The sequence below is a fragment of the Bombus pascuorum genome, chromosome 14, assembly GCF_905332965.1.
Source record: "Bombus pascuorum chromosome 14, iyBomPasc1.1, whole genome shotgun sequence".
Classification (NCBI taxonomy): domain Eukaryota; kingdom Metazoa; phylum Arthropoda; class Insecta; order Hymenoptera; family Apidae; genus Bombus; species Bombus pascuorum.
The window spans coordinates 5,284,369-5,304,885 of NC_083501.1; the positions used below are offsets into that span (position 1 = coordinate 5,284,369).

The 20,517-nt window shown below is 36.2% G+C and overlaps 3 protein-coding genes and 2 long non-coding RNA genes across 8 annotated transcripts; 3 read left to right on the forward strand and 2 right to left on the reverse strand.

Annotated features, from left to right (window-relative positions):
* The first annotated feature begins 638 nt into the window (after positions 1-638).
* Positions 639-11,108, forward strand: LOC132914002 (fatty acid synthase-like). The gene is made up of 19 exons (XM_060972742.1): positions 639-856; positions 916-1,166; positions 1,306-1,537; positions 1,749-2,167; positions 2,380-2,673; positions 2,737-2,944; positions 3,033-3,193; positions 3,266-3,583; positions 3,747-4,252; positions 4,510-4,814; positions 5,952-6,350; positions 6,506-7,536; positions 7,610-7,854; positions 7,938-8,634; positions 8,700-9,528; positions 9,609-10,081; positions 10,149-10,403; positions 10,484-10,738; positions 10,815-11,108. The coding sequence occupies exons 1-19, from the start codon at positions 673-675 to the stop codon at positions 11,004-11,006; spliced, it is 7,254 nt and encodes a 2,417-aa protein (XP_060828725.1). The 5' UTR covers positions 639-672; the 3' UTR covers positions 11,007-11,108.
* LOC132913998 (homeobox protein 10-like) lies at positions 1,208-14,344 on the reverse strand. Of its 4 annotated transcripts, XR_009659497.1 has the most exons (6): positions 13,748-14,344; positions 13,178-13,419; positions 12,815-13,081; positions 12,469-12,695; positions 10,824-10,961; positions 10,585-10,745 (listed from the first exon to the last, which is right to left on the reverse strand). XR_009659497.1 is itself a non-coding variant. In XM_060972736.1 (5 exons), exons 1-4 carry the CDS (start codon positions 13,751-13,753, stop codon positions 12,482-12,484), a joined length of 729 nt encoding a protein of 242 aa, XP_060828719.1. In that variant the 5' UTR covers positions 13,754-14,344; the 3' UTR covers positions 1,208-1,542; positions 12,469-12,481. The 4 variants fall into 4 exon arrangements, 3 of the variants coding, with proteins under 3 accessions (XP_060828719.1, XP_060828718.1, XP_060828717.1); XM_060972736.1 differs by lacking the exons at positions 10,585-10,745; positions 10,824-10,961 and adding an exon at positions 1,208-1,542; XM_060972735.1 differs by having other exon boundaries at positions 10,585-10,961.
* A 189-nt stretch (positions 14,345-14,533) lies between these two features.
* LOC132914005 (uncharacterized) lies at positions 14,534-15,038 on the forward strand. Its single transcript, XR_009659499.1, has 3 exons — positions 14,534-14,605; positions 14,665-14,777; positions 14,862-15,038. It is a non-coding gene; the product is annotated as an uncharacterized LOC132914005 (long non-coding RNA).
* Positions 15,039-15,162: 124 nt separating this feature from the next.
* Positions 15,163-16,732, reverse strand: LOC132914004 (uncharacterized). The gene is made up of 2 exons (XR_009659498.1): positions 15,378-16,732; positions 15,163-15,302 (listed from the first exon to the last, which is right to left on the reverse strand). It is a non-coding gene; the product is annotated as an uncharacterized LOC132914004 (long non-coding RNA).
* A 32-nt stretch (positions 16,733-16,764) lies between these two features.
* LOC132913992 (calcium release-activated calcium channel protein 1-like) lies at positions 16,765-20,033 on the forward strand. Its single transcript, XM_060972729.1, has 2 exons — positions 16,765-18,143; positions 18,762-20,033. The coding sequence occupies exons 1-2, from the start codon at positions 17,571-17,573 to the stop codon at positions 19,251-19,253; spliced, it is 1,065 nt and encodes a 354-aa protein (XP_060828712.1). The 5' UTR covers positions 16,765-17,570; the 3' UTR covers positions 19,254-20,033.
* Positions 20,034-20,517: the final 484 nt, after the last annotated feature.

Sequence of the window (20,517 nt, forward strand, 5' to 3'; positions counted from 1 at the left end):
TATGCTAATTCTATGTTCATATAAAATAAAAATCCGAGAAATTATTGACATAACTAACATTTTTTCAGTTCTGACTTAATATTCAATTTTATTTGATAAAATTATTGCATGCATAAATATTTAATTACTTATTATTTTCTTATCTTCTACATTGTTATTAATAAAACAAGAAGATTTCTAGTAAAAGAAGAAATAATTTTTAATATTGCATATTGATTAATTACAAAAATTCATTATAAAAACGTAATATTCTCGAATGATTTATACCAAACAAGTAACGAAGTGAATAAACCCTTATTAATTCCTCTTTTCTTGTCCGTCAATATATATATTTTTTAATTCATCGAGCTCTTTGGGCAACGAGATTCAGGCCATAAGATTTTCAGGGGTCATTTCGACCGGTAATCGTTATACAGATTAACTTTAGGAATATTCAAAAGAGAATGCAAATTACCATATGGAGGGGAAAGTCTTTGTTATAAGAAGCCTTTCTCCGTTTCTCCAGTCTTCAATTGTATCCATGATCTTGGCGACAATACTGATACTGATTGATTACTCGAAAACACTTCATTAATATACGCACGACTGACTGAACAATATCGAAAGAAGATAATCAAACAATTAAGGAAATAAAAATTGATAAATAAAGCAAACTGTGAAGAGACAACAAGGATGTCTTGCAACGTAGGAGTAGATCCGTTGAAGGTGAACTACGCGGTGACGGAACCAGGAGAAGAAGTGGTGATTACTGGCATCTCTGGGAGGTTTCCGGAAAGTAACAACATAATAGAGTTGAAAAACAATTTAATGAACAAGGTAGACCTTATCACGGATAACTATTCAAGATGGAGACAAGGTAAGTGTGACTTAACTTAGAGCCATTCAGAATGACGATGAAACCTTGTACATTGACAGAACATGGGGAAATTCCAAAGGGCGGTGGTAAGATATCTGGCTTATCCAAGTTCGACGCTATCTTCTTCGGCGTCCATTACAAACAAGCTCATACGTTGGATCCTATGTGTCGGATTTTACTGGAGAAGGCATACGAAGCCATCGTCGATGCAGGATTAAATCCTAAACAGCTCAAAGGGACCAATACGGGAGTTGTTATAGGATCTTGCATCAGTGAGTCAGAGAAGACTTGGTTCTACGAAAAATTACAAGTAAACGTTTTTGGCGTCATTTATTATATTTATTATAATTATAGTTCCCTAATGTTTTATAAATACTTTTTAAATATTAAAAGATAATAGTCCTGCAAAGTTATTTTCTGAATATGCTTCTACTCCAAATATATTTCAGGCGAATGGTTTTGGTATTACTGGATGCAGCAGAGCCATGTTGGCCAACAGGATCTCCTATTTTTTTGGTTTACATGGTCCATCTTACTCGATTGATACAGCTTGCAGTTCTAGCTTAATCGCATTGGACCAAGCTTACAGATTGATACGAACTGGGGTATGCGATACTGTGATCGTCGGAGCATCCAATCTTTGTCTTCATCCCTATGTATCTCTTCAGTTCGCTCGTCTCGGTAAACTATAATAATTTTATTAAATCAATAAGTCTTCACTTGCATAATCTCAACAAGAGATGGAATTCGTCAAATTTGTTTTAATCAAGTGCATTATCAGTCTCAATCATTAGATTCTCATTAATTACGATAATTTGGATATTCTCCACAATGAGACTTTTAAATTCATATGGATGGAGTCTCGTGTTAATAAATTGAAATCTAATATCAGGTTTATTGTCCGCTGACTGTCATTGCAAATCCTTCGACGCAAGAGCGAATGGGTACGTCCGCAGTGAGGCTATCGGCGTGATCATTTTGCAGAAGGCGAAAAACGCAAAGAGAATTTACTCGCAGGTCGTCTACACGAAAAGCAACTGCGATGGCTACAAGGAACAAGGAATCACATTCCCTGCCAGTAACGTTCAGAAAATGCTTCTGACAGACTTCTACAAAGAGTGCAAGATATCTCCTAATGAACTGGCTTTCTTGGAGGCTCATGGTACCGGAACTACCGTCGGTGATCCTGAAGAATTGAATGCTATTGACAAAGCCATCTGCCAGAACAGAACCACTCCTCTCAAAATCGGTTCGATTAAGTCGAATTTGGGTCATACTGAACCCGCCAGTGGTCTCTGTTCAGTAGCTAAGGTATGAGACTGTTGTTGGAAATTCTCTAAAAATGTTGAAACTTTTCTTTAAAAATGGATTAGAGACGATAGAGTAAAAATATAGAATTTTAAGATATTCTTCAAGTTAAATGAATAAAAATAGTATATAAGAACAATGCTAATAGCAAGATGAGAATATAATAAAATAATAATATATAAAAGTCAAATATAATTACAAATAAATATTTTAAGATTGTTATTGCGATGGAAAGTGGCTTGATCCCACCAAATATAAACTTCAAAAGTCCCATGAAAGGCGTGACGTGCTTCGACGAAGGAAAGGTCGAAGTAGTTACAGAACCAACCCCATGGAAGGGTGGTTACGTAGGAATCAATTCGTTCGGTTTCGGTGGAGCCAACGCTCACGTCTTATTAAAATCCTACACGAAGGAGAAAGTGAACAATGGTGCACCCTCTGACGATTTGCCTAGATTAGTAGTAGTATCAGGACGTACGCAAGAAGCAGTAGAAACTCTCCTCGATCATGTAAGTAAATTGAAGTATAAAATAGTAGAAAATTCTAGGAAAATATAACGATTATTTTTCCAGATCGAAAGTATACCAGTGGACGTGGAGTACATTCGACTTTTGCACGATATTCACTCCGAAAATATAACTGGCCATCTATTTAGAGGGTACACAATAGTTGGATCTAAAACATCAGAAAAACCACCAAGAGACATCCAAGAGTATTCTGGCATAAAGAGACCAATTTGGTTTGTGTTCTCTGGAATGGGATCACAATGGCCTGGCATGGGTACATATAGAAATGTTAACAGCAAAATTCGTAAATAGTTTGCAAGGAAATAATTAAAAAAATAATTAATCATTTTGAAATCTAAAAGGTGAATCATTGATGAGATTCCCCATCTTCGCAAAGGCCATTCAGAAATGTGACGCGGTATTAAAACCACATGGTATCGATATCGTTAATATCATCACCAACAAGGACAAGAAAACTTTCGATAATATTTTGAACTCGTTCGTTGGAATCGCTGCTATTCAGGTAAAACGATTATAATTTTTCGAAAAATGATTTCCAACTCTTGCGCAGTAATAACGAGGGATGTTTCTTCAGATTGGTCTCGTGGATCTATTAACATCCGTGGGTATCGAACCAGATAATATAATCGGTCACTCTGTGGGAGAACTTGGCTGTGCTTATGCGGATGGATGCTTTACGGCCGAGCAAATGGTGCTTGCAGCATATTCGAGAGGTTTAGCGTCTATCGAGACCAAAATGATTCGAGGATCTATGGCAGCAGTTGGTCTTGGATATGAAGAGATCAAAGATATGTGTCCATCGGATATAGAGGTTGCTTGCCATAACAGTTCCAATAGTTGCACCATAAGTGGCCCAGCTGAGTCCATGAAGCAATTCGTTGCCCAGTTACAGGTTTGTTTTGAAGGATATGATTCTGTGAAAGTTAATAACAGTTCTTCAAAAAACGATCCTTTGATTTCTTGTAGAACAGTAGTATGTATATTGCAATACTAGTAATATGAAACGCTCAAAATCTACAAATTGAATTTTCTCTGTGATTTTCTAATTCTTCCAGGCCAACAAGATCTTTGCAAAGGAAGTAGCATGCAGCAACATAGCGTATCACAGTCGCTACATCGCGGACGCAGGACCAAGATTATTATCATATTTGAAGAAAGTGATTCCCAAGGCACAAGCAAGAAGTTCCAAATGGTTGAGCACTTCTGTACCACGCAGTCAATGGTACACGGAAGCTGCCAAGTATTCTTCCGCCGAATATCACACCAATAACCTGTTGAGCTCTGTCCTATTCGCGGAAACAGCAACAATGATACCATCTGACGCTATAACCATAGAAATTGCACCTCATGGTCTGCTACAGGCAATTTTAAAGAGATCCTTAAGTCAGTCTGTAACGAATATTGCACTGACTCAGAGAGGCCATAATGACAATGCTGAATGCTTCTTGCAAGCCCTTGGAAAATTATACGACGTTGGTCTACAGCCACAACTTGCGAATATTTATCCGCACGTAGAGTTTCCTGTTAGTCGTGGCACTCCCATGGTCTCTCCTTACATTAGGTGAATATAATAAAATAACATATATATATATATAACATTAAGTTTCCAGATTTGCACGTTCCAACATCGCTCTTGTTTCAACAAGCAAAAAGATTTTGAATATTTTTGGAAATACAATGACTTTTAAAACTATTACAACACTTTTTGAAAATGAATAATTTTGTTTAAAATTGGGCCAAACGACTTGGGGTTTTTTAGGTCTTTTTAAACAGAAATAAAGATCGCAACATAGATCTAAAATTGTTGTCAAATTTCAGATGGGAGCATTCTGAAGACTGGTTCGTACCAGTGTATACTCAACGTCAGAAGATTACCACAGCAGAGCGAATGATTGATGTAGCTCTGAAAGATGAGAACTACGAATATATAATGCATCATGTGATCGACGGAAGAAACTTAGTCCCAGCCACGGGTTACCTTATTATGGTCTGGGAGACGGTTAGTTTGCTGCGAGGAGCACTCTATGACGAAGTACCAGTGGTTTTTGAGAATGTGAAATTCGAACGTGCAACAAACATGCCTGAATCCGGTTCTGTTTTATTAACTGTCATGGTTCAAAGAGGTATACATCCTTTCGGTTTTTAATTCTAAGACATTAAAGAAGGAAGTAAAATGAGAGCAAAGAATTAACCCTCCGCCGACATCGTTTTTCACAAACGTGGTTTGCATAAAGGGTTTTCAATTCTCTGCCTAATTTCTTATTGTTTTGAGTTTTAAAAAAATCTGGAAAAATTCCGAGGTACATGTTACAATCCCTAATTTACTATACGAGTGATACTTTAGCCAAATTTTGTACCTGAAATTGACAAGTCCACTTTTTCCAGATCATCTTAGAGCTCAACCACTCTAAAATCACTAGGATTCATCTTGCTTCGGTTTATCGCGAGAAATCACTTCCATATTTAACCCATAAGAATTTTGTTCAATCGCCGAAGTCCGCGCACGTTTTCTCTGTCTTTTTCGTCGATTTAACTGAAATTCCGTTCACTAATCCCACTTTTGGAGTTCGTAAAGAGAGATATAAAATGAGAAGAAAAAATTAAATTATTGAAACTTAAGAAAAATCGCGATATCTACATATTAATACTTTGATAAAGAATGAAGAGGTATTAGGCATTTACTCACACTCTGCTCGATTCTAACTCATTCATCTCTTTTTCTATATGTATACTTATATCCTCCGGTGTTCCCATCTTGTTCTTCGCGCGGAATAATTATTTTACATGTACAGGGTAAGTCATCTAAGAGTTGAAGCTGAAATATTTTCGATACTATTAATTACATTGAAAAATGTTTCGGATAAAAATTGCATGGTTTTAAGGAGGGAGGGATATATTCCGACGTTAATTTTTCTGTAGATCGGCGAGTGAAGGTCATGCGAAGGTCAACTTTGTTTTTTTAAATGGAATCATACCTATTATTTAATACATTAATCGATACAGCTCGGCATTCTCTATAAAAAAGTATATTCTCTATATCAAAAAATGATTAATTCAGGAGATATCTTAACTTTAATCTGTCAATTTTAATGCATTAAAGAGAAAGAAAGACGCGAAGCGATATTCTTGAGTTTACGTTTGTATAGATGGCTGTAGTCAGACATCGAAGCCTCTTCTTATAGTGAGAACTTATATAATAAATAAATGTAAACTTGTTTAATTGCATTTAGCAAATTATAGATAATGTAAAACATTTTCAGGATCTGGAAAATTCGAGATATCAGAAGGATCTACGACAGTAGTGACAGGATCAATTCGCATACAAACGAATCCTGCGCAGGAGAAGATTCCAGCCAAATTCTTGACTGAAATCGAGGATGAAGAAGTTCTGACTAGCAAGGATATCTATAAGGAATTAAAACTACGTGGTTACCAATATACTGGACCGTTCCGTTCGCTGAAGAGCGCTTCACTCAAGGGAACCAAAGGACATATCGCTTGGATAAAGAACTGGGCCGTGTTTATGGATAATATGTTACAGATGAAGATATTGAATCTCGATACCAGAGCGCTTTATGTACCAACAGCTATTAGGAAGCTAGTAATTGATGTGAAAGTTCATTACGAAACAATTCGGAACCTTACCGAAGATAATAATGGTAATTTTAAAAGTTTAAACAAATTTTGGAACGTTAGAAATACTTGTACAATATTATTGAGTACCTCTGATAAGAAACGCTTACGATATAAAAATATAGAACTGCATAAACATCCGCGTCATAACAAAGTGTTATAATAAAACTTTGTTTTACAGAAATTCCAATCTCAGTGTACAATGACTACGATGTCGTAATATCCGGCGGAATCGAAATCCATGGAATAAAGGCCAACGCGATTCAGCATCGAAGATTAATGTCTGTCCCCATTTTGGAAGAATATAAATTTATAGCCAATCGTGACAAAGCACAAACATCATTAGAAGAAATGATCATCTTGTCTACGCAGCTTGCGTTGGAGAGTCACATTATAAACACGCCAAAGATCCTCGAAGTGATCGATCAGGGAGAGAAAGTACCAACTGAAGAAACACTCATTCCAATCTTTATGAAAGTATTAAGTAACATACCCATGATTCGTCCGAATTTGACACTTGCCGCAGAATCAGAACGATGCGAAAAATTATCACTTCCTGAAAATATTACAGTAATAACACCAAAGAAATTACCGGAGGATGCCAGTGTCTTCATAGCAGCTGCTCATAATATTCTATCCAATAAAACGAATGACATTCTGGAACAACTTCTAGCTGCAACAATGGGTCATGGATTTATCCTGCTTCGAGAAAGTGTTGTCAATAAAGATACTTTCTCTTATCTAGAAGCTTGTGATCTGAATATTGTACTGGAGAAGAGTTTCAAGAATCAGACTCTGTTGCTCCTGAAGAAAGCAGAGAAGCCACCTCAGAAGACAGAAGTAATATACGTGAACAACAATGAATTCACCTGGCTGGAAGATGTGAAGAAAGTCTTGAACAATGAAAAAGATAAAAATAGAAATGAGACGGTAAGATTGATACTAGTCGCAGAAGGAGATATGGAGAATGGTGCCCTAGGATTAGTTAAGTGTTTAAGAAGAGAGCCCAATGGTGAGATCGTGAAAACTGTAATAATCCAAGACGAGAACGCTCCCAAGTTTTCACTGAAAGATCCATTCTACTCCAAGCAGCTTGATATAAACATCGGCTATAATGTCTTAAGACCAGGGAAAATCTGGGGAACCTACAAACACGTGCCTTATCCAGAGCTGCAGCCAACTTCGACTTCTCATGGTTATGCCAATTTAAGAGTACGTAAATATTTCTTGTTATTTAAAACGAAAAATCTGTAATCTTTCAAAATTTACAAGAGTTATGCAATAGGTCAGAGGAGACTTAAGTTCCATCCAGTGGTTGGAGGGTTGTATAAAACCAAATGAAAAGTGCCAGGATAACATCATCAAAGTAATATACTCTTCGTTGAACTTCAGAGATGTGATGTTGGCCACTGGAAAATTGATGCCGGAAGCTATAGTGAAGAATCGAGAAATGAGCGATTGCCTGATTGGTTTTGAGTTCAGTGGAATCGACTCTAATGGAAGACGCATGATGGGTTTTGTCGAGAGCAAGTAAGATATACCTCAAATATCAGAACCTTACACGTCAGTAACATAGGTCTTCTGCTAATTTGATAGATTAATTAAATCTTCAGGGGTATATCAAACCTAGTTACTCCCTATACATTCAACCTGTGGCCAGTGCCAGATGAATGGTCCCTGGAGGACGCAGCAACTGTTCCGTCTGCCTACTTTACCGTTTTCTACGCCTTTTATTACTTTGGAAAATTAAGGAAAGGTGAGAAGGTGTTGATTCACAGTGGAAGCGGTGCAGTAGGTCAAGCTGCTATCAACGTGGCTCTTGATGAAGGATGTGAAGTGTTCACGACAGTAGGAACACCTGAAAAACGGAAATATATCAGAGAAACGTTCCCTAGTATAGATGATGATCACATTGGAAATTCCAGAGATACCAGCTTCGAACAGATGATAATGAAACAGACACATGGAAAGGGAGTAGACATAGTTTTAAATTCCCTGGCTGAAGACAAGCTCCAGGCATCGATTCGTTGCCTAGGTTATCGTGGACGTTTCTTGGAAATCGGTAAATTCGACATGTCTGTCAATAATCAACTTGGAATGGAAGTGTTTTTGAAAGAGATTAGCTTTCATGGAATCATCCTCGATTCCATGATCCATGGCACCTTACCTCATATAGGAGAAGAGGTACATCAATTTCTTAAAGCCCAGATGAAGCGAAAATGTATCAAGCCTTTGGTAAGAAAGTGCTTTGAAAAGAACCAGTTAGAAGAAGCTTTCAGGTATATGGCGACAGGCAAACATATTGGAAAGGTATAAATATTATTTGTTCTCTATAATTGATATCTCGTAAATAAGTATTACCCAATTGTTCACAGATTCTGATTAAGATAGCAGATGACGAAACACCTTTGAATACAATTCTTGCTTACCCTCGCTTCAACGCTACGAGTAGCAAGAGTTACGTAATCATAGGTGGTTTAGGAGGATTAGGTCTAGAACTTGCAGACTGGTTAGTCCTACGCGGTGCCAGAAACCTGGTAATAGTTACTCGAAGCGGAATCAAAACAGGCTATCAGAAATTAAGGATAGATATCTGGAAATCCTATGGAGCGAAAATCCTTATAATTTCTGGTGTAGACGCGTCAAAAACAGATGACTGCGAATTTATCTTGAAATCAGCAGAGAAACAGGCGCCTGTGGATGGTATCTTCAACCTTGCAGCTCTGTTGAAAGACTGTCTGATGGTAAACCAAACTATGGAATCATTTGAAGAAAGCATGAAACCCAAAGCCGGAATCACCAAAAAGCTGGACGAACTTTCTAGGAAGATTTGTCCAAATCTTCGACATTTTGTGGTGTTTTCTTCTTTGTCATGTGGAAGAGGATCTGCTGGTCAATCTAACTATGGTATGGGAAACGCAGTATTAGAGAGGATTTGCGAAAGAAGAGTGGAACAAGGTCTTCCTGGCATGGCCATTCAATGGGGCGCTGTGGGGGATGTGGGTATTGCTGCAGAGATGCTGGAGAACAAACATCAGCTGGTGATCGGTGGAACCTTGCCTCAGAAGATATCCTCGTGTTTAGAAGAATTAGACAAGTTCATGTGTCAGAATAGACCAATTGTGGCTAGCATGGTGGTTGCAGAGAAAGTACCTAGTGCCAATGAAGTCAGTAATGTTCTTGAAGCAGTGATGAATATCATGAGTAAGTATTCTTTATATGTGTGTCATATAAGTTCACTTGTAGTTCAATTTTCATCCAATGAAATTATTCTTCTATTATAGATATAAAGGATATGAAGACCGTGAGTCAGAATTCTTCTTTGGCTGAGTTGGGCATGGATTCCATGATGGCTGTGGAGATCAAACAGACACTAGAAAGAGACTTCGAGGTGTTTTTAACTGCACAAGATATTAGAGTCTTGAACATTGCCAAGCTTGTAGAAATGTCTGCAAAAGATACAAAGAAGCAAACAAAACAAATTAAAAAAACAACAGCAAAGGCAGAAAAATTGATTGGCATGAGGTTGCTGATGAAGACCTTGAACGTTTCCGTACTAGATGAGCAGTATTGCGTAGAGCTTCCAGTTAAATGTGGTGAAAAAAGAAATGAAATATTTCTCATACCGGGTATTGAAGGGTCTGCTGCGATTTTCGCTGAATTAGCATCAAAATTAAAATTCCCTGCCACTTGTTTGCAATTAGGAATATACAACATTAATGAGTCAGTGGAGGAAATGGCTGAACGTCTTTTACCAGTATGTTTTAACAAAAAAGAAAGATTTCACGGTATAAAAGAATATAATATTCCTCTTTCTCTTTCAGTATGTTTTAGCAAGGAGTAAAGGTCGCAGAGATTTCACAATCGTTGGCTATTCATATGGATCACTGATAGCCATAGAATTAACAAGGAGATTAGAACCTTACATACTAATAGGTCAACTCATATTAATAGACGGATCTCCTGATTATATGAAAGCCATAAAATCAGAGCACCTTGCATCGCCTACGGAAGACGAATATCAAAATAATTTTCTGATTGAAATATTGAATGTCATCAACGCGTCAATCAACACAGAGGTGAAATATCTTTTCAGTACTAGTCGGCCATTGCAAAATTTATATCTAATTAATAATTAATAACTAATTCGTTCTTATAGATCACATTAAAGCTGAAAAATTGTAGTAATTGGAATGAAAAGTTGGATCTAATAACCAAATACACAACCGACGAAATTCATAAGGTCTATTCGGCAGAAACTCAAAAGAGAATTATATCATTTATTTATAACCGGCTCTGTGTGTTAGATAAATACGATCCCTATTCTGTACCGCCTCTTAGAACGCCTATCATGTTACTAGCACCAACGACACCAGCTGTGATACTTCCAGATTCAGATTACGGTTTGCAGAAGGTAATATCTATTAATATTAAACAGTATTAGTAGCCGACTTGTGAATGAATATAATGAAACTGTTTTTCTTGTTCAGTTAACTCACGGAAAAGTAGAAATACACAAGATCGAAGGAAATCACATTTCCATATTGGGTGATAAGATTACCGCGGCAGCAATTAATGGTGAACCTTTGGAAGATGCGGAAACTTTCAAAGAGACCCTAAATTTCGCAAGTTCTGAACTGGAATTACATGGAAAGAATGAAAGTTTCATGGGGTTATCGTAAAAATGAGTAAGAATAATTCATTCTTCAATGATACCTATCATTCCACACTTTCCATTCATTACAAATGAATGAGAAACTCAATATTAATGAAATGTTGTCATATCTTTATGCAAAATCATCATACATTCAGAAACACAGTAAATTCATTCATACGACAAACGATCTACGTATCACCCATACATTAAATTGAATTGTTTCACACAACCTTAACATTATACATGTATAACATACACATAGTGTAGAAATAAAACTACCTTATTACGAATAATCTTTTTTTCTATTTTATCCCTGTTTTTGCGCATCATTTTATGTTTTTTATTTTCTTTTCCTTTTTTATACGTATTGTATGTTTATCGTACTACAATTTTAGTCGCAATCAAACGCAACATACTGCATACATAAAAAAGCACAGATGATAACGTAAAATTAATAATAATCATACAATTATGCTGTGTTAATAATAATTACAATAATACTGAGTTTCACACAAAACCCATGAACGTATTTATTAAAGAATCCCTTTTTTATAATTCCTTTTATCTTTAATCAATTTTCACACACAAATCATATTATACGAAAGGAACTTGATGTTTAGCTTTTATCTTCATGTAATAATTGGATACGTACATATGTTTCAAATAGCTAAATAATCAGCTAACTAGTAGAGAATAGTTCAATTTAACACGTTGACTGCCACGACACCCGTATTTGGGTGTCAGCAAAGTTTCTGGTCAGACCACATAACCCATATTCGGGTGTCGCTTATTTGACTACTTGCGAAGGATCGTCGTAGGTATTTGAAAAGACATTCCATAATAATAAAACTGCTGAATTGTTATAAAAGTAATACGAAAATGATTTATTAAAAAAATTATTTAAAATGTAAAACTTTAAAGCATTCTATACATAGTTGAGGATGGTCGGGACAATTTGGACAATAAGTTGTTGTTTTCTTTAAATTTGTTGTAAACCGTTGAAGCGTTTTCAACAGAAATTCCCAGAAGGAGTTGGACGCCAAGTTTTCTGTGCCATTTGATTCCTTTCTAATTTTGGTGACATAAGAAACCATTTGGTCGGAATAATCTATACCACACTTTCCTTAATTATATTCAACAACAACTAGTGGTTTGAATATTGTGAACAAACGAAACGAGAGATTATTCTTGAGACCACCACTTGAGCGACTCGCATTACTAAAATATCGATGGGAGTATCTAGTAGAAAACGCTTGGCACTGCGGCACGCGTGACCTGACGGAGATTATATTGAAAACGCGCGTGGCAGTCAACGTGTTAATAGAAAGGCTTCATTCCATGTACTTTGCACAACCTTACACAAACATGTAGTGTCAGATAAAAAATATAATGTATAACTTTCGTTTCTTTTAACTTTCGTACATAATACAAATCGATATCGCGTTCTTTGTTTGCTAACGATATACAAAGATGTAAAAGTAACTTACTAACGAATTGCCTTCATAATTCCATTGGCTCAAAAATTGATGAATTGCTCGATATCGTCTGATTCAGATCAGTAATCGCTTCGTTATTATTATTGTTGTTGTTATTATTGTTGTTATTGTTATCGTCGGACGCATTAGGAATCGGAGTTGGTGTATCTCTAGTTGGAAATATACGAAGATGCTTGCTCGGTGGTTCCCAAAGGACTAAAGCCATGGAGGGCCTTTCCCTGAAAGAGAAAAACTGTAAACCTTCAAACTTTATTTACTAACAGAGATTGCATCATAATGAAAAAAACAAAATATTTGATTTAATTTAGATTAATTTAATTAAAATATGTATACTCACAATTTGGATAACAAGGAATTTGGAAGGATTGGTTCTTGTTGGATTCTCTTCAGTTCCTCTGAAAGAACTAGCCTGGGTCCAGTTTTGATTTGATCTGCATTAGTTGCATCCAATTCTAGTTCCATATTCAACTCCCTAGGATTAACTGGTTGTGAGTCAGCTGTTGAAGTTGATGGCACTGAAGACTGTTGATAATTGGAACTAATATGTAAACCTTTAAAATGTGCAGCCATTTTTTCTTCTGTTATAAACTGTTTCGTTTGTCTCCTGTAATCATACATTACATTATATCATCCATTACATATCAAATTGAAAAAATAGAAAGGTTTTCCTATAATATATACCATTATATAAATTACTTACATATCTAACAGATCGCAGGTCTCATGTTTTCTCTTCTGATGAAGAACTGATTCGAAACTTGGTGCCCCGGTAAATCTGACTAATTCTGGTTGTTGGAGAGATGGTACACTCCATGGTATAGACATTGGAGGCACCTGTGGCATTTGCATCCATGTCTCTGGTTGTTGTGAAGTATTTTGCTGACTCATCATATGTTGAAATATGGATGGAGGTGTATGGAGATTCGTTCCTCCCATTGCATTCTGAACCGGAGTAGGAAAATAGATTTCATACTACTTAGATACTGCTGCATACTTTTAAGTATTAACTATAATCAACAAACAATCTCAAGTACAACAATTTGTTTTCAAAAATTTATAACATAACAATTCCCAGAATATTCAATTTTATCTGTTACAAAAATAACAGTATTTGCGATGGGTAGTAGCTTTGGACCGTTTTCGTATGTAAATATCATATTGACAAAATTCAACGGAATTCTGAATGAAAATAAAATGCTTTCTTCATAGAGTATTTTATTTGGATTTGATTAAATCAATATGTAAAACTTATAAATAGTAAATTGCCTACTGTCATTTGGAACCACCGAGAACTCAAGAGAACGTGCTTTGGCCTTCGAGTGTACGTCTTCACAGGCAGTGCTTATGAAGAATCTCACAAAAGCATCGGCGTTGTGTAACATATACGTTTTTGGCGCAAGTCTCGTGAAAAAAGAGTGTATGATAAAATACGTTAGAAGACACTTCGTCACACAATACGAATCCTTGAACTATTTTTCAGACGCTAACCTCTATTGTTCACTTGCCGTTAATCAGGAAATGCACGGCACTTACTGTAATGCGTATAACGATACGTAAATGCGTGCTAAACCGAGAGTGATGGAAATTGAAATATTACTCCCAACGATATATTTATCTGCAACGCACGCTCTATAATACGCGACACGCTATTCGAGAAAGATCGCACAGAACTAATTGTTTGTTTTCGTCTCGAAATGTCACGATAGAATTGATAGAACAGATGGTGGTATCTATGGACGATATAGTATTTAATAAATAATCCGCAACTGTATAAATCTACGCAAGAGTTTCTAGGAATCCTGTGCATACATAAATTTCAAGATCAACTTCACCGCAGAACAATAACACTCATTCGTTGCTTTACTGAACCATACGCATGGATTCTAAACCTTTAAACTACGAATTTGACCTGTAGTAAGATGTTCGCGCATGCGCGAACTCATCGCGGCGAAATATGTTTTTACAAAACTCTCGAATATTCTCGTGTGTAGACAAAACTTATAAAACATTGGGAATTTATCTTAAATAAAGTAGTTCGCAAAAGTGTTTGAATAGTGATGATAGAAAACTTCTATATATATATATGTCGGGTTAACGTTGGATTTCTGGGCGTGTAATGAATCTTCATGTGAGTTGGCCATAGTTGTCTTATACCAGATGATGTTTATTTATAGGAATGTATTACAGAAGTTAACAAGTGATATTGAGTGATTGAGTGATCAAGATGTCGTTGACGATGAATTTAGGTTCGATAACGAATACACGGTCAATGGGATGACGATTGCGATTAGAAACTCGGCGTACGTGTTCACTGGACTAGTCGAACTTATATTTTTTTTGATTTGATTTACAGTAATTTAAAAATGCAAAATATCAATTTACAGCTTCGTAAACTTTTGACGAAACCTTCAAATAGAAGTTTTGGTTCAGAGATAATATATTTTTATAGTATTATAAATATAATTTGGCAACTTTAGAATACTTTGAGAATGTATATGTATCTGACAAGTGTGAAGAAAACACGTGTTATTAAGTGCGCAATAATACACATCACTGGCGCCTTAGAGAATGCAACCACATCGCAAGATTGCAAAAGAATTATATGTTATCTCGCTGTAAATTAAAAAAAATTATTCATTCTATGAATTAATTGTAGTTTTATTTTGTAAATAACTCAAATTTGAATAACTTTTTAACATTATCTTTCATCGTTATTTTAAAATAAGAAAAAGTCGGAAATAACAAGATTCTTCGCAAATTACAGTCATCAATCAAAAATTATGCATTGTCATTTTTATTACAATAGAAACATCTGCATGAACATCCTATATAAGAGACATGACGTTATAACGTTAATTGTATACTTTAAGTTTTTGTCATGGATAGAACCGAAAATCTACCTGCTGGATCTTAATTTGACAGTAGTATAAAACCTGTTTAGCTGTGAAAGTTCGGTGCGTGAAATAAGAAAAAATTGCTCCGTCTATCATTATTCTTTTTTTATTCAGACCTCAGCCTCGACTTCGTAAACCTTCCTAGAAACAGTTGACTCAAGATAATATAAATCTCCAATCTTATTTCTCTTACTTATAGACATCATTCTTTTATCTTCAAAAAAATTCGAAAAGTATTTGTAGAAAGATATTGATAAAGATATTAAACCTCGCGTAGAAAGTGAAAATAATCTAATCAGGATTCTTCCAACTCGATTAGTTCTCGCTAACTTTGAAATATATGCAACCTTATATCTTTTAATTACAAACACTATTTCCTCATCGACAAATAAATGTATTCAATAATCAATAAAGGCAATAATCAAAAGACGAATAAATTAGGTTTTTCCAACTCGTCTAATTCACGTTAACTTTAAGCGCACAATTATGCAAATGAGACCATGAGTAGATAAAACTTCTCCTGTAAATCGTCGATGGCACAAATTCACGCACGACTCCTTGAAACCTGTCTTGCATCGTCGTTCACCTGCTGCATAGAATACAAATAAAGAAATGCATAGTAACCATGGAATAATTTTGAACTGTGTAAAATGGTCAATCGGTATAAACGAACTTTTAATTGGATGGTACGGAAACTGAAAATACAATTAATGCGCTTCGTAGCCTGATTGATATCGGCTGTCGTTCGTTCACAACTCAAAGGCGATCGTATCGGTTCGTATGCGTTTCCTCAAGAATAGCCTTTCATAAATAAAGTTCCCTTCTCATCCTTCGCCGTGTAGTCAGGATCGAAAGTGGATTTTCCACAGCGATTCTCGGTTGCCTCGCGTTTCTATGAATCCACTTTTATAATACATCACTTATCTGCATACAAACACGCGAAAAATATACCTCGTGCCATTTGCAAGCATAAAATGCACATCTCGTGTAATCGATTACAACGAATTTTAAAATTCCTCTGAAATATTTTTTCATTACAAGAAAATTCTAACAACAGTAAAATTGAGTACCCTAAGATTTTCTTATATATTCTTTGATCGTACCGTGGCTATATATATAAATATCCAAAGTGAGTTATATAATTAATTATCGCTCGAACGGACCAATATTTCTAATTGTAAATCACTCGAATTATTTACATGTACGCCTCTACGTTGAATAACTTTTAATTGTGTCAAGGAAAGGATGATTGAACAGAAAACAAATCACCCTGATCATCGAGACAAATAAACTTCCATTTAAAAATAAGATAAAATGAGTGGTCAACTGCGCGCTAAGTGAGAATTGCGAGGAGGGATTTCCCTTTTTGCGGAGTGATTAATTACATTGTTGTGCCGGTGGTACACGGTGGCGTCTCGATACCTGGCCAGATACTCCCTCGCTTGCTATATCATCATTGCAACGGCAAAAAACAAGCGTCATTGCCCGTGGTCACATCTTTCAGTGGAGACACGTGAGAAAGTAGAGACGTACAAGACATAGAGCGAGCTCACGTATATTAAGGCCGTGTAGCCGGTTATTATGTAGCCGATATGGTTCCGAGGCAATTAATACTATTGTTATGATTCAGACGAATACGTCATGTGTGCTTGAACGGCGATGCAACCGCCGCGTTTCGATTAGTATGTATTCGACCATAGAGACTTGCGGCTGCTTGCTCCCTGGTCCTGCTCGCCCTATGAAACGAGCACCGCTCCGTTTGCGCTTTAATGGCTTTCTAAATAATGTCTTGGGAAATGAGTTCGCGCCTGCCACCCGGAACGGATGTAATTAACAGTTCAGTGTCGTGAGAGTACATAGTATGGTATCGACAAGTGATCGTTCGATTCGATGTGGGCTCTCTACGTTTCGTTTAATTCGCTGGTTGCAAGAAGAATCCTAAATTCGGCGGTGATTGGGCAACATATATGGAATGCGATGGAAGAACTGAATTGCACGATAGCCGCGCGGTGATTGTGTAAATGTATGCACGTTGCGGTGACTCAATCCATTGGAAAGGAAACAATGATAACGATGGACGTTCGTGAAAACTGTGTAAGGATTCTTTGACTTGGTTTTGCGACGAGGTGGCAAACAGTATTTGTAACAGACAATACGGGCAGTTTAGCGAAACGGGAAACAAAGGATAAATAAGTAATTATGCCGAACAATAATCTAGCTGAAAAAGAGTCTCCAAACAGAAACAGTATTTTGATGCAGGACGAAAAAACATCGGGTGAGAGGTATAGCAAGGGCAACACGGTTTCCACCCAGAAGAGTACCGAAGAAATAGTTAGGAAATCAAGCAAAGCGACTCAGATTGATCTTATCCAATTGTCTTACGGTACACAAAGAATCAAGCCGACTTCTCTGGCTTATTTGCCCAGACAGGCGAGCGAATCCGGTTATCCCTGTTACTCCAAAAGCTCCTCCTTATGCCCGTCTCAGAGTGAATTAGTACTGTCGCCAAGGAACAGGAATAGTCGTTATGTAGCTTTAGATATGAGATCTATGGGTAGTTTCCCATTATCAAATAGTCATACCTCGGTAAATAATATGCCATACACATGTTGTTGTACGTGTGTGGGACCACCTGTGCCTCCAACATCTTCCTCACAGCAGACGGAAGAACAAGATGGTCCTGAGGGTCTTTCATGGAGGAGACTTCACATGAGCAGAGCTAAATTGAAAGCAACTGCAACAACGTCAGAATTACTAAGCGGTTTCGCTATGGTGAGCACTATACCTCGTCATAGTATATAATCGTCTATTAAAATTCCTTGGACGACTGTTTATGCAGTGGTGATTAATTACGCTATTAACCGCGCGCACGTGGCCCTTGATGATCCTAATTGTCGATGCGCACAAATATTAGATATCGATCTGACGACAGAAACGTGTATTGATTTTAATCAGTGAATTCTCGTGACAGAAGGGGAAACTCTATTATAACAAATTCCAAAATGCGTGTTGCTGAACATTCTTTTCTAGCGAGTAAATATTTCAAGAAAATCTATGTTTGTATAATCAGAAAATCCACGACGGGTTACACAACGTTTCCTGAAAATCATTAGACAGAAGTGGACGACAATTCCGTGTAATCTTCAGTCTCGTCTATGATTACATAAGACAAATATCACTTTCTTTAACAATACACCTCGGCTTGACGTAGGCATAATTGATTTTACAATGGGTTTCGCAAATAGCGTCGAATCTGTGATCTCATTCGTAATCGCACGTACGAATCGTATAAACCAGCTGACAGCAAAATTTCTCGGAAGATACTTGTTTTTATTGGCCGGTAATAAAATTCGATGTAACTTTCATTTGTTTTTTTTTTTATCTTTCCAGGTAGCTATGGTTGAACTGCAAATAAACGAGCCAACCGCGGTGCCGGAGTGGCTGTTTGTGATGTTCGCTGTTTGCACAACCGTCCTAGTATCAGTACACATCTTTGCTTTAATGATAAGCACGTATTTATTGCCCAATATTGAGGCCATCAGTAAACTTCAAGTATCTCGGCTTGTCACGGAATCTCCTCATGAGAGAATGCGTGGCTTCATCGAATTGGCTTGGGCATTTTCTACGGTGTTAGGATTGTTTCTGTTCTTAGTAGAGGTGGCTATACTGTGCTGGGTGAAATTCTGGGATTACTCGTTCACAGCCGCCACTGCCAGTACGATTATAGTTATCCCGGTCCTTATAGTGTTCATTGCCTTCGCCGTTCACTTCTATCATTCGTTAGTTGTATACAAATGCGAGTCCTCGGTATCTGATATGAACGAGCTGGAGAGCATCAAGAGAAATTTAGATAACGTGACGATTAGACAGAGCAGCGTGTGACGATTCTGTAAAAGATTGCCATCGACGTTCATTGATCGTTGAGTTCTTGCCTCCTAAAATATTCCCCAGACTGTGCGTTATTTACTCACGTTTCATTCCGTAGTATCGTAATTGTACTTAATGATATATATTCGAATACACGTAAACAGTGATGGAAAAAGAACACATGTAAGTTTATTCAATAACTTTACTTATTCAACGCGAACACGCGCAAGGCGCGATCGTGTTTTTTTATTATATATAAAAATGTACATAGCTGTACACATGCAAGTCGAGAATTGCAACAGTACAAGCAAAGTGCTCTTATAAGTATATTAGCTATATTATTTTAGCATTTAATTATATTCTATTTATGACTTATAATTCCCGATTTCTTCTTTTAAATGTATTTTTCTCATTTACCTTTCTTTTTATTTCATACATCGTATCACTAATATGTATATATATATATATATAATATATGTCATTTTTTTGTCACTTAGTTTGTGGGAAAACTGAAGGACAGTCGAGTCTGTTATTTATGTACATGCTTCCCATTCTGAAACTTGTTATCCTAGTCAAAATAAATAATCCATCAGACTTGAAGACTCTCGTTAATTCAAACGTGGCTCGTTACGTAAGTTTATAAAAAAGGAAAAAATATAATTTTACACATCTTTCATTTTCGCCATAAACTAAGTTATAATCTTATCGATCGATATTTTCTATATTGTTATGCGTTAAGTTATGTTTGTACAAAAAAAAAACAATACGAATTAAAGAAGAGAATTAAAGCAAGAACACGATACAATCATTTCCCTATATGAAAAAGTAATTTATTGATGCAGCCCTAATAACGAAAGCATTGAAACACATTTTATTATTGCACGATATCTTTATATAAAGATATACATCATGGTTTTTTCTCTTTTTAACTAAAATGTTTAACTATATACTTAAATTTTTTGAAACAAAATTTTATTCAATAAATCGCATCTTTGATTACAAAGTGAACGAAAAATTGACGATACAAAATTAATGCATAGAGTTAACATAGTATAGTATGTATGTACATTCAATGAAATAAAAGAACTCAAAATGTACATTATGAAAACATTAACCCTATATTGTAGATAAAAAAAGGAAAAGAAGAAATAGAAAGAAGAACAAACCATAAAATGAGTTTTAAGCTTTCTGAACTTTAATAGAACGCAGATAACTCATCCAGTTTATGGATGATCTCAAGTCTTCTTCTTTTATGTTTACAACGGAAGTAGTTAAAATA